The following is a 14,072-nucleotide window of genomic DNA, read 5'->3' as shown; positions in this document are numbered from 1 at the left end:
ACTGATAACATACAGAGTATTTAAAATGCTGAATTCATTGGAAAAAATATTGTTAAAATATATAACAATTTGATAATTCTGTGCACTATATTAACCTTTTTCTGTCATAAATAATCTTAAAAAATGTTCGCTAGTTGTTTTAATTTTCAAGCGATAATTTCAATTTAATGACACGTTCATCGTGTATAATCAAACTCATATAAAGTTTTAAATTTTCAAATTTTCGTCAAATTGAAAAAAATATGTATTTCGGCAAATATTCCAAAAATCTATTGACATTTTTTATATTTATTTACTTCGATATTACAGGATTTAGGATATGAAGTTATGTAAGGTGATCGTCATTGTTATATTTTGAATAAACATATGAAATCTTTTAAATAAAATTAACAAAATGTATATAGGCTAGTCATAATGATATTGATTGTTTTTATTTTAAATTGCTTATACTTTAATATAAATATCATGGAAATGGATAAATTATAAGTACTGACGCAAACAAAAAGGCATGAAATATTAAGGAAGTCGAATATATATATATATATATATATATAAATACATGTCATGTTAATGTTTAATAGTAAACATTTTTATATTTACACATATTTTGAAAATGAAATTTTTGTAAACATTTTAAGATTCGTGCATATATGCAAATAGAAACATTGTCAATTAATTAATATCAATCAATTCCAATATAAGCATTACTGTTACTCCATTTAAAATCTATTTCTGATTTATTCGTTTTATGAAACTTTTTTTTTTTTTTAATTAATACTATTAATTAAAAAAATTAATTTTAATGAATTTTAATATTAATTAATCAATTTTATGTCGTAAATATAGTAATGACAATGGATATGGATCGATATCGATATTAAATGATTACGTTAAACTCTCGTAGACAATCATATTTCGTAAAACTGTCTATTTTGTATTTCAATCTTCAAGTTTCGCAATTTAAAAAAAAAAAAACAAACAAACAATTGATATAAAAATTAAAGCCAAAATGATAAAATATAAATTGACTCTATCTGTTTGATAAAATAAAAAAGTAAGCGACATCATTTCATTCCATACGTAAATTTGAAGAGATTAAACGAAGCTAGAATAAATTATGATTTAAAAATATCAGTTACGGAATATGCAATCTTGACACTTAATATATAAATCTATACCTGAAATAATTAAAACGTCTACATTTATTGTTAAGATAAATTCTCTGAAACGTAAGGAGAGGAAAGAAGAATTTGGGCAGTCATTCAGTGGGAATATGTTTTGACGGTCAATGAACGTCATTATTGACGAGCAAATGTCTGCTCATTGTCAATATTATTCTAATATTAGTCTAGTGCGCCGTGCTCTAGTCGTCAAGCAAGTAAGTCGATCCTGCTATTGCTTCTTTATTCCACCCCCACCCCACCCCCTCCCCCCCGGCCCCGATAATTTCCGCTTCATCCATATATGTAATGCACAACTAACTTAGTGTCAAAGGTGGAGATAAAAGTTTTTAAATATATAATCTCTTGAAAAGAAAACACGTTATCGCTTGTATACGTAAAACGTCGTGTTTTAATGTATGATATACTGAATTTAACGACAAACGCCAATGCTCGTGCACAAGCAGTTTAAATAGTTATAATAAATCCTTTGCGTATTTCGATAAAATTGATTCAATTGTCCTCGAATTACTGCAAATGTAACTAAATGAATTTAAAAAAAAATATGTCTGCTGAAATAACAAAATCTAAAAGTTTGCTTTGTTTGAAAGTCATACAATATTGTTGCTCTTATTATTTATAATCAATATAATGATGAGGCTACTAAAACAATATTACTAGTCCAATTGATTAATAACAGAATGTGATAATTTCTAAGTACCGACAACTCGAAAAATTAGAAAAGATTTTCTAAAAGATATATATATATATATATATATATATATATATATAACTCTTTGTAATACATTTGTGCTTTTTTAAATACTACCCATGAAATTCAATATGCTACATTTACCAATCATTGTTATTATTATTATTATTATTATTATTATTTTTTTTCCTCTTAACAGACAAAAACTCAAATAATTTGAATAGAATTAAGGAATACGCGTAGTTTTCCTACCGAGAAAGGACAGCACGTGTGCAAGCAAATCTAATAAAACAAACTGCAAGACCTTGGACCCAAGACTAAAACTCAGTTTTCACTCGATACAACTTCCCGACACAAACAACTGTCAATCCATGTCGCAACACTTTTCAATCTCATGTCTCAATATACAGGATGGAAAAAGAAAAACTTGTAAATAAAGTTCACCGATTCCAATGCGATTCCTCCACTCGGGTCACCAACGTGCGATAACCCTCACAATAAAAATAAAATGGAATAAGCGCAGCTTCTCGTTAAAAATATATATATATATATATATATATATTACATTGCTCATCGCAACAAACAGTCCAATAATAATAATAATAATAATAATAATAATAATAATAACTCTTACTTGTCGTAAGTACCATTTTTTAATACTAAACAATAATATTATTTCTTTTCTTAGCTCGTACAGATATCGCTCGATTCATGGCCAATATTTTTTAATAATCGCACTTCCATTAACCACTTAATTACCTTATTAATCATAATTATACATACACGCTGATGAACAATTTTATGTTCTTTGTATTAAGTTTTTTTTTTTTTTTTTTTTGTTCATTGTAATTTTGTTATGACTTCTCGGCTAGACAAAAATTAATCGAATTGCTTTTGCATATTGTCATTTGAAAACGCACATTACTCGATCTCTTTATTTGATAATAAAGCCTTGATGTTTACAAGGAAATATCGCATATCACAAATATGCACAATATTCACATGTCGAAGTAATTTTATAATGAAAGAATCATTATTGATTGCGCTGCTCGCTACTTTGCATTATTCATATAATTAATATTTTATTATTGTGTTCGATCGTTCGATCGTTCGATCTTGCATATGAATTTATAACTTATATAATGATGTTTACGAACTGAATTTGCATTGCGAAGAAGAAGAATGAATGAATTTCAACAATTAATGTTCCAACGCCATTCCAAATGAAAAATCCAAAATGTTCTGTTTCTAATATCATTTATCTCTATCGATCTCTTGACGAATATATACCTACTAACGATAATCATTGTGTCTCCTTTTACGTACAAAAAATTGCACTTGCGCGTCAGCATTGCAATCATTTTATCTTTATCTCGCACGTTATTCAATAATTCTCGGATTGATAAAGAGCTAAGTATCTGATAGAAATTTTATCTCTGAACAAGAAAGCAAAGATATAGGTAAGGAAAATTTTAAAGTTTTCTAAACAATGCGAATAAAAGGTACCATCCGACCATCCTACCATCCGTAATTAATCGTAAATAATCGGCAATTATGACAAAATCATAATACCTTTGCCGTATTGCATTGGCAAATCAACATTGCTGCTTTACAATTAAATTAATTAATTGCCAATTCTGTCAGCAATATGCACTTGAATGACTGTGCTCTTCGTCTACCAAGAATATTGCCGCTAACAAGTAAATAATCATGAAAGTTGTAAGAAACGCTACAACATAAGTACACGCATAATCTTTGTTAAACGCGACTAATCAATGAGAAATGCCTATTAAGTAAAAACTAATTAGGTGAACATTCCATTATCACGACTCACGTATCTCCTCCCTCGTTCATATAAATTTCACGTAAATTCCCATATAAAGTAAAAGTCCCCATATAAATTAATGGGCGACATCGATTTTCTTACAAAATTGATGAATAATATCGTCTCAAAGTATCAAAAAATTGATGATATTAATCGATATTAATCCCCCGATAACGACTAACCGCCCTCCTTTCATTTTAATTACACTCTATCCAGTGTAATTATACATCTAACCGGCTTTTGCCATCAAATAATAACGAAATAACGATAATAACGAGATTTCAAGAAATTTCAAGAAATTACGCACGGCCAGTCGAAGGATTTCGGCACCCTGAACACAAAACCGCCACGAATTGAATTCTCCGAAGGAGGTTCTAGTTTGCGACTCGCGAGCTCGCGTTCTTAAATCGGGCGCTCCTGGGCCCGAGGACCCTGCGAATCCGGGGATGCACTCGCTCTCGGGATGCGCTCGGCCGGAACATCGCTTATCGGGCGGCGGTTCCGCGGCCGCAGCGAGCCTAAACTTTATTATAAGTAGTGGCCGCATTCCGGACCCGGACTCCAGTCTATCTGCATCACTCACTCGAGTAAGCCGGCCGTGTATTGTTTCCGCGCTCCTCACGATCCTGCGCCTGGAGCTTTGATCCTCTGTGCAACGACTTACCTCCTCGTTCGTAAGTGTATCCGCAGCTCGGTAACGCGCGATCCGCCCTTCCACTATTCATTCGCCGGCAAGGGTGGGAGGGGCTAATAAAAGAGGAATGGTGATGGCAATTGGGCCGGGCAATTGTAGTGGGGGGGGGGCATTTGGGGTGGGGGGGGGGGGGGGGGGGGGGGGGGGGGAATCGCGCGCTCACTCCTTATTCATATTGTTGTTAAGGCCCTTTGATTGTCGGGAGAAGGTCGAGGAGTCGGTATATGGTTTGCGTCCTCGACTCCCACTCACGTCTATCTATTTCTTAGTTTGCAAATTATCGAAGGCAAAAATTATTGATATAATGACGAAGGGTCGTCACGGTTAAGTTTATCATATCATGTAATTCTTTCACTTCTGATTACGAAAGACATTTCTTTATCTGTTACAAAAGGAGGTTCTGTTATAAAATAAAAACAAAAACAAAAGCAAAAAATGGATAAAAAAAAACCTAATGACAGAAAAGAAGAAGAAGAAGAAGAAGACGAAGACGAAGACGAAGAAGAAGACGAAGAAGAGCGGACTTTTTATTGTTCGGATACATAAAATTCATTTTCTTAAATGTGTATTTTTAAATTACAAGATAATAGTTTAATTAAAATAATCATGTAAACATTGAGAGAGCACTTGTGTGGGTATCGCTTGCTTTTGATTAGATATCATCGGATGGTAAACCGTTTTCGAAAACAGAATAATGATAAAGATAAAGCGTTCATTAATTAGAATTAAAAGCAGTTGTTCTTTTTAGCTTACGGTAAGATAATCGGTCAAATCAAAAAAATTTTCTCCCAAGAATTCGAGATAATAAAATTATACAATAAAGGAACGAAAATTCTCAGTGGCGATAAAAGAAGTCGAGCAACCGCGTGTAAAAGCTACATAATAAGTGATACAAATTATATATTATGATTAGAATAGTTCGCCACAGTGCTCTATGTAATAATTCTCGTAAGTAATTTAATATTGGCGCACTGTAATTAGTGTTAGCCGCGGTGTTGGTTACGGAGTTTTGGGAAGAAATTATTCGCGGAAATTGCGAATGGGCGTCGGAAGAAAGGTGGACATGGCATTTCAAGTAAAAGAGTAAAACTATTGAAATTTCGCTTATCTACATTATCTTTAGGAAACACGTGCAGTTGTTATTATTTGCAGAGAGTACCTGCTTTGTAGGTTAGAGTTTCAACTAGACGTAATAATAAGTATATCGCGTAAAATGATTATAAGTTCTGCAACTTACAGTGTGAAAAAAGCTGATATAATTATGTGACGATGTTTAGCAATCGTCGATCGTAAAGTCTCGTAAGATTTTCTGAAAAACCGTAGTAATGTCACATTCGAGTGGAAATATTGTAAATTGCGCGTAAGCATCGATGGCAGTATGATCGGCGACACAATTAATTAGCAACATTTTTCAGTGTCCGTGATCAATACTAGTGGACAATGATGAAAATCGGCTTTGTTGGTGGTGGGAAAATGGCTCAAGCCCTGGCCAAAGGCTTCATCAAAGCAGGTAATAATGATAGTTTTCTTAATGTCATATTGATAATAACTTGACTATCTCTCACTCTGTCACTCTCGGATTTTTTGTTTCTATTTGGAGAGAGATGAGGTAATATCTCAAATCGGCTGTTTTGACTTTTTCATCTCGGAGACTAAGTGTCGCTGCTCTTACAATAAATTTCTGCTAAAGAGTCGGTGATGAAAGGGTTCTTAAAGTTTTTTTTTTACTTCAATTTTTTTTTTTTTACTTCAAAAACGCCTGCCACATTGTACGGAAAATGATATTAAAACCATATTGTTCCCTCGTATTTATTCCTATACTTTGTCCATACATTATTCATATACTTTATAAATTGATGGCCAATTATAGTTGACGGAACTCTAATTTAAATAATATTCGTTTTATACAAAACAGCATAAGTAAAATAATTATTTGACAGTTTTAAATCGTGGATAAGAATAGAATGCAAATGTAAATTAATATTTTGGCAGGCTTATCGAAAGGAGAAATGATGCTTGCTAGTTGCCTTCCAACCGACGAAATCAGCATAAAAGGATTCCAGGTAAATTGTTTTTTATAATGTATTAAATTTATAATGTTGGATAATTCTTTCAACTATTGGGGCTAATAACTAATACAAACGTCGCTTGAATTCTTTCTCATAATAATATCAACAATTTGCCTTCGGATACAAATGTATAGATTTGCTAACAATTTTTTAATTATATTTAACGTAAACTAATATTTTTAACAGGCTAAAATTATTTTTGTGTATAAGTAAAATCAATATAAGTTTCACGAGTCGAATCGTGTAGAAAATTTATATTACTAAATTTATATTATTCCAATAATACAATGATATAGAGGCTTTATTGTATAAAATGTACAGTTATTGAAGTTATCATAATGATATTAACGAAAGATATAAAAAAAAAAAAAAACGCATTTGAGAGTTTTACCAGTTCTCTAGTTTTCAACAAGATACGCGCATTTTATGAAATTCGTTTAATTTTTTAACAATCAACAATTATTATTTCTTTATTATTAAATTATTGTTATTGAGTTTATCGTTACTATTATAATCGCTGTCGTTGTTGTCGTTGTCGTTGTTATTATTAATTATTATTAATTATTATTATTAATTACTATTATTATTACTATTACTATTATTATTACTACTACTATTATTATTATTATTATTATTATTATTATTATTATTTTTACTATTATTATTATTAATTAATTAATTAATTAATTAATTATTAATTATTAATTATTATTAATTATTATTGTCATTATTATTGTTGTTATTTATTTCAGTCTCTGTGACAAAAATTTGTCTAATGAATATTCTAACGTGAGAAAGTCATTAGAAATATTTAGAAGAACAAAGATGTTAAAGATAAGGAACTTCTACGTTATAACGAATCTAAACGTATTTTAATATTTGATTCATATTCATTCGTCTATATACTGTACAATTGTATTTATATTTCATATTTTGTCACCTTAAAGTCGACACGTTGATGAATTTTTTTTTCTTTTAATTATAAAGGAACTTTCGTAATGTGTACTTATACAAATTATAAAACGCGATTATTTTATACGATTACATTGTACACGACGTTTCGATAAGCATATGATGATAACTTGTAGGTACATTAAAAAAAAAAAAAAAAAAAAAAAAAAAAAAAAAAAAAATCGTGCAAATCTTTACTTATATAATTAGGAATATTGATTTGTGATGTACCATTTTAATTACGTCAATATTCACAATTCCGAATTACTCATGGAAATATAAAACAATTGTGAGAGCTTGTAGATTTTGCAGGAAAGGAGGAATTTCGGGGAGCGACTTCCTCTTGTCCACGTGACAGTGTCTGACTGTTTACCGTTGGGAATGGAACTTTTTGAAATACCCATAGGCTTTGCAAATGGTATGACACTTCAAACTAACAACTTTCCAGTCCCATCTAATAATAATGCTTATAATATTCGAACACTAATATTGAAATTTAGAGAAAACGAAAACCTGAAGTTCGTGCGCACGTCTATGGCATTATGAAAGTAAAAATGTAAAAATACATCGATGCAGATAGAAATTCCTTCGATTAATAGTTGATGCGGTGTATTAAGTGCTCGTCTCGACTCAACAATCGCATAAAATCTGACGAAATTATTCAATTATTAACTAACGAATAGAAAATGAAATAACACGCATAGTCGTATTAATGAGATATCGTCAAGTGCTTGTGATTGCGAATTTCGGGCGGCATATTTTCCGGGCGCCGGCACTACCAAACTCTACAAATGTGGCTTGGAAAATTTCCAGATTGCATTTCAATAATCTCGGCTTAGCTTATCTATAAATAAGAAAGTTATTGCTTATCTATCTGTGAGACAGGGACGTGTATTTGTGCGGCTCAATGCCCCTTGGTAATTAACGATAGGCCCGTCCGGTCATTATCGTGGGAATCATTTTCACCAAGTCGCGCCTTTTATTCTCTTCCTGGATAAAAGTGCGCGCGTGCCAAGTTAAAAATATGATCTTTCATTACTAATGTTCGATGAATCGGAGTCGATCGACGGTATTCGTACTATTTTTAATTTTTATTCGCCACATATTCTGTCATTGCTCGTCACTTCGTCCGATTACACACATGGACTTGCATGAGTTTCATGCGCATTTGATAAGCAATAATTTATCGTATTATTTAGAAGTTCCTTTCGACACTTTTTAGACTTATGCTAGTGTGCATGCTTATGCGAAATATGAAAGATACTACATATATTATTCGTTTTCTTTATTCTTTCGTCTATTTAACCAAATTTATAATTTACAAATGTTACCTATACATTTTTTTTTTCTCTTCAATGTCTCCAACACACAAAATCGAAACCAATACCTTTTACACTAACACTAATCTATAGAATATTAAAATAGCTATTTTTTTTTCTTTTTTTTATCTTAACTATCCGTATTTATTATCTATGTTAAAGAATAACTTCATCTTTGCAAGATAGAATAAGGCAACGATTAAATCGTGAACAATTGAACAAATTAAGAATTGTTAAATTTCAATGAATTCTGAAAAATCATAAATTATAAATTGATAAAGTAAATATTTTACAGATATTAAATAATATGAGTTAAAAATAATTAAACTTCATCTTTTGTTTCAAATTATAAGACGACACGAATTGTCGTTAAAATATTTATTAGCAATTTTAGAAGCAATTTTCAAAAGCTTACGTTAATAATAAATATTCGATGAAATTCTCATTAAGTTTTGCAATATTCTGCTTAATTAGCACTAATTATATAATTATAGCCTATTGTATAATTTTCTTTTTCCTCTCTTTTTTCCCTTTAATAAACTTATGCTGTTTTTGCAAATGAATAAAATAGCCGTAATAAAGTAATTTTAGATTATAATATTACTTACATGCCTACTGTTTCTAAAATAAAAAAAAAAAAAAAAATAACACGAGACTGAACATTTTTAGGAATTAGGATCAAAAACAGTCTTCTCAAATCCAGAAGTGGCTAAATACGGCGACATATTGGTTTTGGCTGTAAAACCACAAATCGTGCCACTAATTTTACCAGAACTGAAGGAGTGCTTTCGAAGCAAAAAGAAGCTGCTCCTATCTATAGCAATGGGAGTCTCTTTAAAAACATTAGAAAATGTAAATATCAATGTTAATCTTGTTCCTCCTATCCCTAAACAAAATAAGTCTCGACCGAATATTACGCACGAACGCTCAAAAAGACTCTTCAAGTCTTACATGAAAACACTTCCTGTCAATTCGACTTAATTCCAACCCCAACGATTAATCCCGAGCATCAATGTCTTGGTTCTACAGAGCCTACCGGAGGGCACGCCAATCGTCAGGGTCATGCCGAACATACCGGCGGTGGTGGGTTGCGGCGCGACGGTCTACGTACGGGGCAAACACGCCAGCGAAAAGGACGCGGAGATCGCCAGGAGGCTCTTCTCCGCGGTTGGCCTCTGCGAGGAGGTACCCGAGAGCATGATCGACCCGATCACGGCCCTCGCCGGCTCAGGACCCGCTTACGTGAGTTAACTCGCCATGGATTGTGGCTAAAACTTGCCAACAATTGGGCACTTTGACGATTGTGACCTTGACAAGCTAACAGTACTATTGTAGCTGTTGATAGAATTAAAAAAAAAAAAAAAAAAAAAAAAAAAAAAAAAAAAACAATGTGATTTTACATTCGAGTCTCAAGCAGTTGTAATCATTTAGCCGGAGTTGATGTGTTTTTCATGACCATCGCCCCACGTTTATTTAGCTAAGTCGACGATGTTTGCCCTTTATTATCGGGCTTTGTATGGAAACTTACCTATGTCTTGTTTGCCTAAGCTTAATCCGCATTCGCTTTAATTGTTGAATCTACTAAAGAAATTGGTAAACTAGACGAATCGATTGATTTTATCGGCTTTTATCACGCTCGACTTCGGCTTGATAATCCGATATACGAGGCTTTTAAATGTCGACGTACGTACAATGTAATTTGTCCGACGCCGTATTTAAGAATAAATCGATTGCTTCTTATATTCTTGACTCACCCATCGACACCAACGAAAATCTTAATAAATCCAATATGCAAAGATAGCTTAAAAGTGACTTTGATAAATCTATATAAAACACCTAATATTTAAATATATTAAGGAAAGCAATTTGTCATTCATCAATGTAAAGCTACAGTTTCGTTATTATATCTTTTAATACTAAATCCGTAACTCACCACGTGCGCGTTATCTCGCAGATTTACATGGTAATTGAAGCAATGGCCGACGGTGCTGTGAAGATGGGACTACCGAGAGACCTCGCCTACAAGTTGGCATCCCAAACTGTCCTGGGCGCCGGTACGATGGTTCGAGAGACAAACATTCATCCAGGCCAATTAAAGGACGACGTTTCCTCACCTGCAGGTTAGTTTATTCATTCTTAAGGCATTTTCAATCCTCTTGCCTGTATAAGCAGCGATTATAATTTGTTTTTCAAAATTTTCAATATTAAACGGCATATAATCAAGGCTTAATTCGTATCTTATTCGCCTCAGATAAGACATCTTATGTACTCTGGATTCATTTAATATCAAATTCTTCTTTTCTTTTTCTTTTTTTTTCTCTTTTTTTATTTATTTTTTTTTTTATGTTTTTTAATTACTGCAAATAGCTTAAGTATTAACTATGTTCGAGTTTGCCGCTGTTTTTCCATGCTCGTGGTTTCATTGTATTCATCCAAGTTTACATTGCTCTATATTAATAAAGGGAAAAAATTCATTAAATTCTTTTCAATTACTATGATATTACGTTATAATGTATTAATAAAGAAAAAAAGAAAGATATAAATTAATTTAGCAATTCGGCATTAAAGTTTGATATAAAAATTCATAAAAGCAACATTGATTTACCAATTATTATATTTAATATAGGCTCAACGATATCAGCGATTCACAGTTTAGAAAAAAATGGTTTCCGAGCAGCTCTGATGGACGCTGTCGAAACAGCTACGCTCAGATGCCAAGAATTTTCATCGAAAGAATAATATTGACAATATATAGTTGAGTACGATATTTGAAATTATTGAATTGACATCATTTTCTAGAATATTATTTAAACAAAAAAAAAAACAAAAAAAAAACAAAAAAAAAAAACAAAAAAAAAAAATTGACAAAAAAATAAACACCATGTGTCAAGGAGAACCAGCCAGTTTCATAAATCCCCAAGAGAATTTACAAAATTCTTAAAGGCTTTATAACTATTAAATAGATAGATAGACCTTTCTTTGTGTAACGAAATATTTGTAACGGTTTATTATTTTACTTTATTTTACTAATATAGCTATCTAATAGCAGTCTACTAGTCACAATCAATGATAATGATACAATGATACATGTCATATTTATTTGTTAAAAGAAATGTCGATTGATACATAACATGATGAAATACGATTATTCGCATAAGAAAAAGTATTTTTATTTGTCACTTAATTGAGAATAATAATTATCTTATAATTAAATATACTAAAAGTAGAAAAATAAATGAAGATAGCTGGTTACAAAAAGAAAAAAATGTACAATAATATTTGAATTTTTATACAATTTATTATTTATTTATAGAATTTTTAAATTGTTATATATATATATATATATATATATATATATGTATATAAATTTTTAATGTAATTAAATTGTTTGTTTATTTTTATTGTTACTATTTTGTATAATGTTTGTACATAAATTACTATTCATTTAGGATATATGCGTGAACGTATAATAAATATAGTTTTTATCACGATCTATATAAAAGTACAAAAATGACAAGTTAATATATTTTTATGACTCGCGAAGAGTTTTTGGCTGTTAATGATATATTGTAGATAGCATCGTTTAAATGTGTCACCTCTAAATAGTTTAAATTTCGATAAAAATAACACACTATCTACCATTCACCATATACAAATACATGTAAAATTTACATAGTTTTTAAAGAAAATCTATGTAATTCCTAATTGTTGAATATAAATGTGCGTATTGTAAGTAGATGTTGCAGATGTATGAATAAAGTTCATACTTAAATGATATCAATTTCTCAAGATTGCTTATAACAAAAGCAAAAACAAAAAACAAAAAAGAAAAAACAAAAAAAAAAATTAAATAAATTAAAATTTATTATTATTATTATTGTCAAATGAAATTTATTCACTACCTTAACTAATTAAAATTAATAGAATTTCATAATCATTAACACTTATTACATATTTATCATGTTCATTGGAAATTTAATAATTAACAGTTAATATTAATTAATGTTTCCGCTTAATAATTAAATACTTCTTTCAAAGAGCTGTATTAACCAATTGTAACAATTTCTTAATGTTTCATCGTAATGTTTATTATTATATTACGTTATACTAAAGTTATCGAAGCAACATTTCTTTTATTAATATTGCTATTAGAAAAATTTATTATACTTTAATGAAATGCGTTGTTTAATTAATACATTGAATAAAATGTATTTTTATATTTTTCGTCATACATTTGAACAATTCTGTTCTTGGAGTAAAATAAAATTTTTAAATAAGATTTTTCAGCATTAGTGCACTATAACCCCTAGTAAAGCTCATCTGCTGTACATTATTTTATAGATAAATTAATAAATGAATTAGATATCGCTTTGTTTCATTATTGTCTTCAAATTAACTTATTTTTTAATAATAAATGAAATTGTTATCTGTAATCAATAAACGGTCGACGTTCTTCCTTTCTGATATAAAATTCTCAAAAGTAGTATTATTCTTTTATATTCTTGGTTTAACGATTCCTGAGACAATACCACATTAATACGATTAATTATGCTAGAGTTACTTTGTTTACAAAATTTTTATTTTTATCACATCAAAGCTTTTATCACGATGATTTTACAACTTAAAGTGAATCGTAAATTTTATTAAAAGTTTCTCAAAATTCATTATTTCCGTACGAATTTACAAAACATTAAATTTCAATATAAAAAAAAAAACTCGATGATGAGTAATAAAGAAAAAATATATATACGTTCAACACTGTACAATTATTTGGTCTTCTTTTTTTTTTTTTTTTTTTTTTTTTTTTTTTTTTTTAAGTATGGAGTGTTGATTTTTCAATTAGATATTATTAACGTGTAAAGCTAGATCACGATAGATATACATCACATCGTCAAAATTAATGACATTTTTAAAATACAAGATATTCGTACAAAATGATGTGATAATCAATATTTTTGTTCTGTAATAAAGCATCTTTACCTATTCAACTTTATTATCGCTTCAAATGTAAAATGTTATAATCCAAAGATGAAATCAATATCATGTATTGATGAATTCCATTTTATCGGTTGTTTTTTTCAATAGCTTATCATTAGCTATATAATTTTGTTAAAAATTAATGCAATAATCCGAAAATTTTAATTAATAAAGTTTAATAATTTATCGTAAAACTAAAGTATAATTACATAAACTAATAATAATTTTCTTTCATTTTACTTATTTAAAATCATTTTATTCTAATACAAATGCCATAGAATTATGTACTCTAGTTAATTTTGTTTCAAAACTCTTCAAAAAGTACAAAAGTATTAAACTATAGATATCACTCGAAATAACTTGAA

General features: G+C 29.9%; 1 protein-coding gene across 2 annotated transcripts; it reads left to right on the top strand.

The window, feature by feature from the left end:
* Window positions 1-5,657: 5,657 nt before the first annotated feature.
* On the top strand, window positions 5,658-11,526 carry LOC105363767 (Pyrroline-5-carboxylate reductase-like 2). Of its 2 annotated transcripts, XM_011501536.1 has the most exons (6): window positions 5,658-5,901; window positions 6,384-6,454; window positions 9,400-9,582; window positions 9,760-9,972; window positions 10,685-10,850; window positions 11,357-11,526. In XM_011501536.1, exons 1-6 carry the CDS (start codon window positions 5,832-5,834, stop codon window positions 11,467-11,469), a joined length of 816 nt encoding a protein of 271 aa, XP_011499838.1. In that variant the 5' UTR covers window positions 5,658-5,831; the 3' UTR covers window positions 11,470-11,526. The 2 variants fall into 2 exon arrangements, with proteins under 2 accessions (XP_011499838.1, XP_011499839.1); XM_011501537.1 differs by lacking the exons at window positions 5,658-5,901; window positions 6,384-6,454 and adding an exon at window positions 7,636-7,829.
* Window positions 11,527-14,072: the final 2,546 nt, after the last annotated feature.

This window comes from Ceratosolen solmsi, unplaced genomic scaffold (genome assembly GCF_000503995.2).
Source record: "Ceratosolen solmsi marchali unplaced genomic scaffold, CerSol_1.0 scaffold28, whole genome shotgun sequence".
Classification (NCBI taxonomy): domain Eukaryota; kingdom Metazoa; phylum Arthropoda; class Insecta; order Hymenoptera; family Agaonidae; genus Ceratosolen; species Ceratosolen solmsi.
Note: the sequence above shows the minus strand (reverse complement) of the source record. Positions and strands in the feature narration are given on the sequence as shown.